A 12,233-nucleotide genomic window follows, 5' to 3' on the forward strand; every position below is an offset into this window, starting at 1 on the left:
TCCAGTGAAAGTCCGGTCCTTCAGGTCCTGGGGGCTGCGGGTGCAGGGTCTCTCCCAGGCGTCGGGACTTTAGGTTCAAAGAGTCGCGGTCAGGGGAAGCCTCGGGATTCCCTCGGCAGGCGGCGCTGTGGGGGCTCAGGGGGGACAGGTTTTGGTACTCACAGTATCAGAGTAGTCCTGGGGTCCCTCCTGAGGTGTTGGATCGCCACCAGCCGAGTCGGGGTCGCCGGGTGCAGTGTTGCAAGTCTCACGCTTCTTGCGGGGAGCTTGCAGGGTTCTTTAAAGCTGCTGGAAACAAAGTTGCAGCTTTTCTTGGAGCAGGTCCGCTGTCCTCGGGAGTTTCTTGTCTTTTCGAAGCAGGGGCAGTCCTCAGAGGATGTCGAGGTCGCTGGTCCCTTTGGAAGGCGTCGCTGGAGCAGGATCTTTGGAAGGCAGGAGACAGGCCGGTGAGTTTCTGGAGCCAAGGCAGTTGTCGTCTTCTGGTCTTCCGCTGCAGGGGTTTTCAGCTAGGCAGTCCTTCTTGTAGTTGCAGGAATCTAATTTTCTAGGGTTCAGGGTAGCCCTTAAATACTAAATTTAAGGGCGTGTTTAGGTCTGGGGGGTTAGTAGCCAATGGCTACTAGCCCTGAGGGTGGGTACACCCTCTTTGTGCCTCCTCCCAAGGGGAGGGGGTCACAATCCTAACCCTATTGGGGGAATCCTCCATCTGCAAGATGGAGGATTTCTAAAAGTTAGAGTCACTTCAGCTCAGGACACCTTAGGGGCTGTCCTGACTGGCCAGTGACTCCTCCTTGTTTTTCTCATTATTTTCTCCAGCCTTGCCGCCAAAAGTGGGGCCTGGCCGGAGGGGGCGGGCAACTCCACTAGCTGGAGTGTCCTGCTGGGTTGGCACAAAGGAGGTGAGCCTTTGAGGCTCACCGCCAGGTGTGACAATTCCTGCCTGGGGGAGGTGTTAGCATCTCCACCCAGTGCAGGCTTTGTTACTGGCCTCAGAGTGACAAAGGCACTCTCCCCATGGGGCCAGCAACATGTCTCGGTTTGTGGCAGGCTGCTAGAACTAGTCAGCCTACACAGATAGTCGGTTAAGTTTCAGGGGGCACCTCTAAGGTGCCCTCTGGGGTGTATTTTACAATAAAATGTACACTGGCATCAGTGTGCATTTATTGTGCTGAGAAGTTTGATACCAAACTTCCCAGTTTTCAGTGTAGCCATTATGGTGCTGTGGAGTTCGTGTTTGACAGACTCCCAGACCATATACTCTTATGGCTACCCTGCACTTACAATGTCTAAGGTTTTGTTTAGACACTGTAGGGGTACCATGCACTGGTACCCTCACCTATGGTATAGTGCACCCTGCCTTAGGGCTGTAAGGCCTGCTAGAGGGGTGTCTTACCTATACTGCATAGGCAGTGAGAGGCTGGCATGGCACCCTGAGGGGAGTGCCATGTCGACTTACTCATTTTGTTCTCACTAGCACACACAGGCTTGTAAGCAGTGTGTCTGTGCTGAGTGAGGGGTCTCTAGGGTGGCATAAGACATGCTGCAGCCCTTAGAGACCTTCCTTGGCATCAGGGCCCTTGGTACTAGAAGTACCAGTTACAAGGGACTTATCTGAATGCCAGGGTGTGCCAATTGTGGATACAATGGTACATTTTAGGTGAAGGAACACTGGTGCTGGGGCCTGGTTAGCAGGGTCCCAGCACTCTTCTCAGTCAAGTCAGCATCAGTATCAGGCAAAAAGTGGGGGGTAACTGCAACAGGGAGCCATTTCTTTACACAAGCCCCCCCCAGCCCACAGGCCAGGAGACTCAGCCCAAGCTGGGAGAGTCTTCCTAGTCTGTCAGGCGAGGAAGAGTAGGAGAAATAGGCTGGTTAGTTGCAGGGCCTACTCTGCCTTACATCCTTCTGTTCAGGTCATTCCCTTTGGGGAACTGACCTACTTCCACAGTGATAGGACCTAGTCTGAATTGCCTCTTGTCTGCCTCTTCAATGTCTCCACCCATTCTTTCTATTTTGGTCTTAGAGGTATCCACCTCTGCTAACCTTATCTTGGCCAGGGTTACCCCTAGCTTACCCAGAGAGGTTACCCAGAGCTGGAGTAACCCCACCATGACCAATAGGGTCAGGGGGCCTAACTTGCTATTTGGCATGGGGTCAGACCACCATGCTAAGGATAGTGCAGCCATAAAGGCTAACACCCAGCAGAGGCCACTGACAGCTGTCAGTGCCCAGAACCACACCTTTAGCTCTTCACCTAAAAGGGAAGGGGCTAAGTTACAGGCCTCTTTGGGTTCAGGTTGCCTGTCTGCTGTATTAGAGTGGGGGGTTACCACATCTTGTAGTAAACACCCTTCTTCCACTCTTTCTTCTGTTAGCTGAGGAGCCACCCACTCAGGTTTAACAGTTGCCTGACTAGCCAGGACTTCTTGTGGGTCAGGTTGGACTTTATCAGGGCCATTTTTGGAGTTCTCCCCTACTGGAGCAGAATCTCCTTGGCTTGCTGTAACCTTGGCTAAAGGTTGTCCACCCTTCCTACTCTGTTTTCTTTTCTTCTTCTTCTGGGGCCTGCTTGCATTTACTGCAGAGGCAGGACTTCCAGAATCCTTGGGAGAGGACTGGCACTGGACCAGTTCCCCTCTTGGGCTCTGACTAACCTCTGGGTAGTCATTTCCAAGGAGACAATCAAGGGGAAGGTCTGTACTGACTACTACCCTTCTCCAGCTAAGAGTGCCACCCACTTCTATGGGCACTAAAGCCACAGGCCTCTTAGTGACCCTGTCTAGGCTAACTCTTACCCTGGCAGTCTCACCTGGGATGTACTGGTTTGAGAGCACCAGCCTGTCATGCACAATAGTGTGACTGGCACAAGTGTCTCTCAGGGCAGTGGTTGGGATTCCATTCACCAGTAGGTGGTGGAAGTGTCTACTTCCCTCTGGAATCTCCAACTCACCTGTTGGGCCCTGTTTCCAGTTGAAGGCTATGAAGACCTCCTCATCTGAGGAGTCATCTCCCATGGCTACACTGGTTACCCCTGGAATTTTGTTCTGGGGTTTGTTTTTGGGACAAGAAGTGTCCTTGGTGTGGTGCCCAGACTGTTTACAGTTGTGGCACCATGCCTTAGTGGCATCCCAGTTCTTACCCTGGTACCCACCTTTGTTTTGGGTTGTGTCTTGGGGCCCACCCACCTGTTCTGGTTTTTGGGGGCCTACAGAGGACTCTTTTTCTTTGTTTCTAGTGTCACCCACTTTCTCCTGGGGAGTTTTTGTAACCCCTTTCTTTTGGTCACCCCCAGTGGAAGTTTTGGTTACCCTAGTCTTGACCCAGTGGTCTGCCTTCTTTCCCAATTCTTGGGGAGAAATTGGACCTAGGTCTACCAGATACTGATGCAACTTTTCATTGAAGCAGTTACTTAGAATGTGTTCTTTCATAAACAAATTATAAAGCCCAACATAGTCACACACTTCATTTCCAGTTAACCAACCATCTAGTGTTTTTACTGAGTAGTCTACAAAATCAACCCAGGTCTGGCTCGAGGATTTTTGAGCCCCCCTGAATCTAATTCTATACTCCTCAGTGGAGAATCCAAAGCCCTCAATCAGGGTACCCTTCATGAGGTCATAAGATTCTGCATCTTTTCCAGAGAGTGTGAGGAGTCTATCCCTACACTTTCCAGTGAACATTTCCCAAAGGAGAGCACCCCAGTGAGATCTGTTTACTTTTCTGGTTACACAAGCCCTCTCAAAAGCTGTGAACCATTTGGTGATGTCATCACCATCTTCATATTTTGTTACAATCCCTTTGGGGATTTTTAGGATGTCAGGAGAATCTCTGACCCTATTTAAGTTGCTGCCACCATCGATGGGACCTAGGCCCATCTCTTTTCTTTCCCTTTCTATGGCTAGGAGCTGCTTTTCCAAAGCCAATCTTTTGACCATCCTGGCTAACAGGGGGTCATCTTCACTGGAGTTATCCTCAGTGATTTCAGAGGTGTTGGTCTCTCCTGTGAGGGAACCAGCATCTCTGACTATTATTTTTGGAGTCAGGGTTTGAGGGACCCTGTTCTCCCTAGATAGGACTGGTAGGGGGGAATTTTCCTCCAAGTCACTATCCTCTTCCTCTTGAGTTGCTACCCTCAGAGGGGTTGGCCTTTTCAAACTCTGCCAAAAGCTCCTGGAGCTGTATTTTGGTAGGTTTGGGGCCCATTGTTATTTTCTTTATTTTACAGAGTGACCTTAGCTCCCTCATCTTAAGATGGAGGTAAGGTGTGGTGTCGAGTTCCACCACAGTCACATCTGTGCTAGACATTTTGCTTCTAAAAGTTGGAATACTTTTTAAGAATCTACAACTGGTTCTAGAATCTAATTCAAACTTTTACAAACTTTTAAACTCTAAAAGAAATGCTAACAGGGACTAACACAAGGCCCTAGCAGGACTTTAAAGAATTTAGAAAACTTTTCAAATTGCAAAAATCAATTTCTAATGACAATTTTGGAATTTGTCGTGTGATCAGGTATTGGCTGAGTAGTCCAGCAAATGCAAAGTCTTGTACCCCACCGCTGATCCACCAATGTAGGAAGTTGGCTCTGTATGCACTATTTCAAAGTAAGGAATAGTATGCACAGAGTCCAAGGGTTCCCCTTAGAGGTAAGATAGTGGCAAAAAGAGATAATACTAATGCTCTATTTTGTGGTAGTGTGGTCGAGCAGTAGGCTTATCCAAGGAGTAGTGTTAAGCATTTGTTGTTCATACACATAGACAATAAATGAGGTACACACACTCAGAGACAAATCCAGCCAATAGGTTTTTGTATAGAAAAATATCTTTTCTTAGTTTATTTTAAGAACCACAGGTTCAAATTCAACATGTAATATCTTGTTCGAAAGGTATTGCAGGTAAGTACTTTAGGAACTTCAAATCATAAAAATTGCATGTATACTTTTCAAGTTATTGACAACTAGCTGTTTTAAAAGTGGACACTTAGTGCAATTTTCACAGTTCCTGGGGGAGGTAAGTTTTTGTTAGTTTTACCAGGTAAGTAGGACACTTACAGGGTTCAGTTCTTGGTCCAAGGTAGCCCACCGTTGGGGGTTCAGAGCAACCCCAAAGTCACCACACCAGCAGCTCAGGGCCGGTCAGGAGCAGAGTTCAAAGTGGTGCCCAAAACACATATGCTAGAATGGAGAGAAGGGGGTGCCCCGATTCCGGTCTGCTTGCAGGTAAGTACCCGCGTCTTCGGAGGGCAGCCCAGAGGGGTTTTGTAGGGCACCGGGGGGGGACACAAGCCCACACAGAAATCTCACCCTCAGCAGCACGGGGGCGGCCGGGTGCAGTGTAGAAACAAGCGTCGGGTTCGCAATGTTAGTCTATGAGAGATCTCGGGATCTCTTCAGCGCTGCAGGCAGGCAAGGGGGGGATTCCTCGGGGAAACTTCCACTTGGGCAAGGGAGAGGGACTCCTGGGGGTCACTTCTCCAGTGAAAGTCCGGTCCTTCAGGTCCTGGGGGCTGCGGGTGCAGGGTCTCTCCCAGGCGTCGGGACTTTAGGTTCAAAGAGTCGCGGTCAGGGGAAGCCTCGGGATTCCCTCGGCAGGCGGCGCTGTGGGGGCTCAGGGGGGACAGGTTTTGGTACTCACAGTATCAGAGTAGTCCTGGGGTCCCTCCTGAGGTGTTGGATCGCCACCAGCCGAGTCGGGGTCGCCGGGTGCAGTGTTGCAAGTCTCACGCTTCTTGCGGGGAGCTTGCAGGGTTCTTTAAAGCTGCTGGAAACAAAGTTGCAGCTTTTCTTGGAGCAGGTCCGCTGTCCTCGGGAGTTTCTTGTCTTTTCGAAGCAGGGGCAGTCCTCAGAGGATGTCGAGGTCGCTGGTCCCTTTGGAAGGCGTCGCTGGAGCAGGATCTTTGGAAGGCAGGAGACAGGCCGGTGAGTTTCTGGAGCCAAGGCAGTTGTCGTCTTCTGGTCTTCCGCTGCAGGGGTTTTCAGCTAGGCAGTCCTTCTTCTTGTAGTTGCAGGAATCTAATTTTCTAGGGTTCAGGGTAGCCCTTAAATACTAAATTTAAGGGCGTGTTTAGGTCTGGGGGGTTAGTAGCCAATGGCTACTAGCCCTGAGGGTGGGTACACCCTCTTTGTGCCTCCTCCCAAGGGGAGGGGGTCACAATCCTAACCCTATTGGGGGAATCCTCCATCTGCAAGATGGAGGATTTCTAAAAGTTAGTCACTTCAGCTCAGGACACCTTAGGGGCTGTCCTGACTGGCCAGTGACTCCTCCTTGTTTTTCTCATTATTTTCTCCAGCCTTGCCGCCAAAAGTGGGGCCTGGCCGGAGGGGGCGGGCAACTCCACTAGCTGGAGTGTCCTGCTGGGTTGGCACAAAGGAGGTGAGCCTTTGAGGCTCACCGCCAGGTGTGACAATTCCTGCCTGGGGGAGGTGTTAGCATCTCCACCCAGTGCAGGCTTTGTTACTGGCCTCAGAGTGACAAAGGCACTCTCCCCATGGGGCCAGCAACATGTCTCGGTTTGTGGCAGGCTGCTAGAACTAGTCAGCCTACACAGATAGTCGGTTAAGTTTCAGGGGGCACCTCTAAGGTGCCCTCTGGGGTGTATTTTACAATAAAATGTACACTGGCATCAGTGTGCATTTATTGTGCTGAGAAGTTTGATACCAAACTTCCCAGTTTTCAGTGTAGCCATTATGGTGCTGTGGAGTTCGTGTTTGACAGACTCCCAGACCATATACTCTTATGGCTACCCTGCACTTACAATGTCTAAGGTTTTGTTTAGACACTGTAGGGGTACCATGCACTGGTACCCTCACCTATGGTATAGTGCACCCTGCCTTAGGGCTGTAAGGCCTGCTAGAGGGGTGTCTTACCTATACTGCATAGGCAGTGAGAGGCTGGCATGGCACCCTGAGGGGAGTGCCATGTCGACTTACTCATTTTGTTCTCACTAGCACACACAGGCTTGTAAGCAGTGTGTCTGTGCTGAGTGAGGGGTCTCTAGGGTGGCATAAGACATGCTGCAGCCCTTAGAGACCTTCCTTGGCATCAGGGCCCTTGGTACTAGAAGTACCAGTTACAAGGGACTTATCTGAATGCCAGGGTGTGCCAATTGTGGATACAATGGTACATTTTAGGTGAAGGAACACTGGTGCTGGGGCCTGGTTAGCAGGGTCCCAGCACTCTTCTCAGTCAAGTCAGCATCAGTATCAGGCAAAAAGTGGGGGGTAACTGCAACAGGGAGCCATTTCTTTACAGTCTATCTGTGTCCCATTCCTGAAATTGAAGGAGCTGCTCCAGAGGTTGGTCTTCATTGTGTTCCAAGTTTCAAGTAAGTGTAAAACACTAGAAATCGAAGCAGGTTTTCACTGTCTCACGTCATTCTTTCTCTTGAGCAAGTGAGGGGTGGGTCCATCCTTCTTGAGCTTGCTCATGAAGTCGGCCAACTTCGAAGCCTATGTTCAGATTCGTTCTGGCTCAATCTGAGATTTTCGATTCCTTCAGCAATGCTGCATCAAATTGAAGATTGAACAGCCCTCCTCCAGCGATTTGGATCCCTGCCAACTCCCTCTGGCACGCTTTTGGTCCCCAAGAAGCCTAGAGGCCCTTCACCTAGGATATTGCTGTCAGGTTCACCTTTTGTGTCCCCTCTGGCATTTCTTTGGTCTCCAAGAAGCCTAGTGGCTTTGCACTTTTGATATGGTTGATAGGTTCATCCTCATCACCAGCTGGACCATCCAAGCCTATCTTGCCTCTGGCGCCTCTTCTCACTTTGCTTCTGGCTCCATGGCCCATGCTGGCTGTGGGCATGTCGAACCTGACTTCACTGCCTGGGGAGGCAGCTCTGATTTTTCTTGCTGATGCTGGTCTGACCTCGACTGACATCACACCTGAAATGCCCCCCGAAAGGTCAAAAATCACTCTGCATTCTATTTTTTCTGACTTATTCAGATAATGACTGTGACCCAGGTGGTGAGTTTGCTCAGTCCTATCAGGATGACAGTTGGTACGAGGTATAACATGAGACCTTTAGCCTCTATACTTCCCCTGGAGACCAGTCCCTAACGTCTCCTCCCCCCCTGTCCCCCCCCCCCCCCTCACCACCTGACCAGATCCAGAAAATTCAGCTTCCTATTTCATAGTGATGGGTAGAGCGGTCAAAGTACTTGATCTGCTGCTCCCAACCATGGAGGTTTCAATCAGTCATAACCTCTTCTCAGTCCCTTCTTCTATTTAACAAGGGACTAAAGGGTATTGGAGGCTTAAGTTAACTTTGTTCTGGCCCAGCGGTCAGTCAACACTTTTCTAAGTGCCATTGCCCTGCTCCTGGTGACCCAGCATTCCATCACATCCACCTCACTAGAAAGCCTATTGGTGCACACTTCTAACCACCTACTTTAACCCCAAATCATTTCTACCCCTCCTATTGTTAGGTAATCTAATTGAGACATTTCACAACCATGTCTTTTCGTCTACTACCTAGGCCTTCCTATCTGTTAACGCCAGCTGCTCATTGGGGCGCTACTCACATGCCATTTGGGATTTGGTGGCACAGGTCTGCCCTGGTGCAGCCGAAGACCTTCCCCCTGTACAGTTTCAGGCGATTCAAGATGGTTGTGATGCAGTCTAGTTAAGGATTCACTGAAGCTTGGACCCCACCAATTCCATTGGGCAGACCATATGCACCAGCTGTGTCATTCCTTGCCACACATGGATTTGATCAGCTCAGTTCTATGGCGATGCACAGTCCTACCTCAGGGACATGCCCTTTGATGGGTTTTGCCTGTTCGGGGACATAGCGGATTCAATTCTTGAGCGTTTTAAGTATAGTAAGGCTACCACTTGCTCTCCGGCCCTTTCCGCCCCTCTTTGCCAACAGCAACAGTTCCATCGCTCTTTTCGCGGTTTTATCCAAGGCGTCCCTCACAGTCAACCTGTCTAGCCCTCATAGGGAAGTAGCAGTTTTGTAGTAGGGGCCGTGGTGCCTAGCTCCTCTGATAGCCAAGGTCATCATGCCAATCCTGCAACCCCTCGCAGCCTCATCTGCCAAGCCTCTTTAGCGTGGACACAGCCATCCGCAGTGAGACACACTCCACTGATTCTTATCAGGCTGCTAAACTAACACATCAGGCAGACGGGTCCTACAGATTGCTCACAGGCTCTGCGGTTTACCCTTTCTCTCTTCTTTGCCACACCTTCCACTGTCCCTTCAATGACTTAGTGGTCCATCTCTCCATTTTGTGGCAGGAAGTGTAAGCCTTTTTGCCAAAACATCTGTTGAGAGGGTCCCGTGCCAGAAGTAGCACATGGTTGTTCTTCCTGCTACATTCTGGTGCCGTAGAAGGATGGAGGTCATTGGCCTGTTCTAGACCTGCACCCTCTCAACTCCTTCTTCTGAAAGGAGAAATTCAGAATCCTCACCCTGACCCAGGTCTTGTCTACCCTTGACCCTGGGGACTGGATAGTGTGCTTAGACCTGCAAGATGCCTATTTCCGGATACTCTTCCTCCTGGCCCATCGCCACTACTTGCAGTTCGTGATGGGAGAGGAACATTTTCGGTTCACTGTGCTCCTCTTTGGTCTCACCAGCACCCCTCGGTGTTCATGAAAGTGATAGCGGTGGTGGCAGCAGCTCTTCGGAGATCAGGGGTTCCAGTAATTTCCCTATCTCAACGGTTGGCTGTTGAAGGTGGGCTTTCAACAAACCAGGAACCATAGATGGGTGTCACCAGACCATCCTTCGGGGAGGGAAGAGAGACTTTTAGTATCGGGGAACAGGGATACACTTTCCCTATGTATACTGTTGCAACAAATGTATCCTATACCCAGCTGTCTCATGCAAGGGATTAAATAGATCTTCTGAACAATACTCTGCTTTAAAAAAAACAGACTGGGTTAGCGTTTTACAGAAGAAAACTGTTAGTGGCATGCTTTATCATCTGGTCTCATCCAGGTTCCTAAAAACCAGGAAGGGCTCAACCATGTTCCAGGGAGCACTTTTAATATTACTACAGCCAGTTCTTCAAAATCGCCACTAAAACCCCCAGAACAAATTGCATTTGGAACAGGACAGTAATACCTGTTGTGGACACTGGCTTTTAAGCGGGTTCCATTCATCTGCTCCATTTTGTTTTTAAATTTTTTTTATTGTCAGCTGTTTACATGATTCATCAGTTCACAGTACATATAAAAACACAAAAAATTAATTCAACTGTGAACTCATTGCTATAGATATTGTAAATTGTTATTTAGTAATGAAATCAAGTAGTTGTGGTAGAGGTTGCATCCAAAAAGAACTTATTTGTTAATTTTTTTTTTTTTTTTTAACATATTTCTCTTTTTTGTAAGCCTTCCATTGCTTCACCAACCATTTTCCAAACATGGAGGTAAACTCATTCCAATGGAATACAATTATCAAATGTGCTACAAAAATAGATTAAAGCTTTCAAGCTTTTGTTTCCCTAATGTCAGTCCCTAATTGTCTCTAGCTGCCCTGCAGAATTAATCGTTCATGATAATACTTTACCCCAATACCCCTTATTTATTGATGAGCCCCAAATCATCTGCACCCAAATCCTTATTCCACTGCATTGTGGGCAACTATTACTAAAATTGGCATTCTATGTATGCATTTGCTTTGGTTGTACTATAACAACCACTGTTTATGTATCTGCCTGCATTTATAATTTGGTTCACTCTGTGCACTAATGTTAAATGAAGAAATGTCTTCCCATTTACTACGGGACAAGTTAATACTGGTTACTTTCTGCCACCCTCTCCCCCTCCAAATAGATTGCACACAAGAAATCTGAAGCTTTATTGTATTAGGATTATCTGGAGCTAATATAATTCAAAGCTTGCTTAATATAATAGCAGATATTTTAAAGGAAGTGTAAGTGACATGTAAATAATCAGAGTAAATATTATAAGCACAGACCCCCATACTACATTATGTGAATTCCCTGGTTAGTGGTAATTAGCACTAAAAGGTATGGGATGTGCGCAGTGTTTGTTGTACACTTAAAAGCTAAAGGCAGCAGCTCTGAAAAGCCTGCAATGCTAGTTTATATTTCTGACAAATCAGTGCATTCAGTTTACAGCCTTAATAGAAATACAATATCCCTAAGATTCAAAATGTCCCTCTCATCCCAGGATGTGGACAACACTGTTAATATATTTATTCTCAAAACTGTTGTGAGAAAATAGCTTTGTCTTTTGTGATGTAATTTGACAGGAAACACTGGAGCTTTATTTCACCATTGTACACATGTAAATCTCTGTATAATTATTTTTAAAACTATTTACCTTAGAGTTCAATAGTATGGAAAGTAGAAGCTCACAATCAACAAATATGAGGTAATGCAGTACAGTAATTAAATAATTGCAGAGAAACCAACAATTGCACTGAGAAATAACTTATGAGACCCTAAAGGAATGATGGATGGGCAGGTGCATAATATCATGGAAAATTGCACAACAAAAAGTAAAAATGTTTTAGAGAATAAACGCAAGACAACTGTCTAGTTAAATATCAATATTTGGCACCAGTTGTCTGCAAAATGATATTTTGGATGTTTTGTTAAAACATAACATCTCAGAAGTATTTTCAGCAGATGCTATGCCCTGCTTTTGTTCCTAACCTTCATATTAATGTATTTGCAGTTGTGAAAAAGAAGGAAAAGAAAAGCAAAAGTGATGAAAAGAGAGAAAGTCATATGGGAAAGAATCTCCTGGACTCAGGCCAAAAATCTGAGCCTCCTGGAGATCCTGTGCCGAAGAAGAGTGAGCCACCTCCAAAAAAGGTCATCGAAGAGAAGATGGATGAGGCCAGCACTCTTGTGCCCCCAGAGGAGTCAAAGCAGGTCTCATCTCCTCAGACCAGAAAGGCGAGGAAACCAAGCCCTCCTCCATCGGCTGCCCCTCTAATCACCCCTCATTCCATCCCTGGGCCACCAAAGAAAGAGGTGCCGAGGACAGCGCCCAGCGAGCCCAAAAAGAAACCATCCCTTCCCCATCCAGAGCCAGGTAGTTAAAAGCATTGATAGGTAATAGTTCTTTTCTCCACAACCAGTACCTTCCATACTCTTTACTGAACAAATGTGCTCCAGTTTCCTTGACTGTGGTTTACGAGTGTTCCTCATGTTTTTTTCAAACAGGGTGCTGGCATTTCAAAATCAACCTGTTTGTGTTGCTGCCCCAGAACTGATTCCTTTGTAAATTTACAACCTAGTTTAAATCATTTT

The 12,233-nt window shown here is 47.6% G+C and overlaps 1 protein-coding gene across 2 annotated transcripts in view; it reads left to right on the forward strand.

Annotated features, from left to right (window-relative positions):
- KMT2A (lysine methyltransferase 2A) overlaps positions 1-12,233 on the forward strand; it is a 1,244,888-nt gene that overhangs the window by 266,253 nt on the left and 966,402 nt on the right. For both annotated transcript variants that reach the window (XM_069224744.1, XM_069224745.1), the window contains exon 7: positions 11,653-12,015. In XM_069224744.1, coding sequence (XP_069080845.1) covers positions 11,653-12,015 — 363 coding nt within the window. The remainder of the gene's footprint in view (positions 1-11,652; positions 12,016-12,233) is intronic.

Source organism: Pleurodeles waltl, chromosome 3_1 (assembly GCF_031143425.1).
Source record: "Pleurodeles waltl isolate 20211129_DDA chromosome 3_1, aPleWal1.hap1.20221129, whole genome shotgun sequence".
In the NCBI taxonomy this organism is placed as follows: domain Eukaryota; kingdom Metazoa; phylum Chordata; class Amphibia; order Caudata; family Salamandridae; genus Pleurodeles; species Pleurodeles waltl.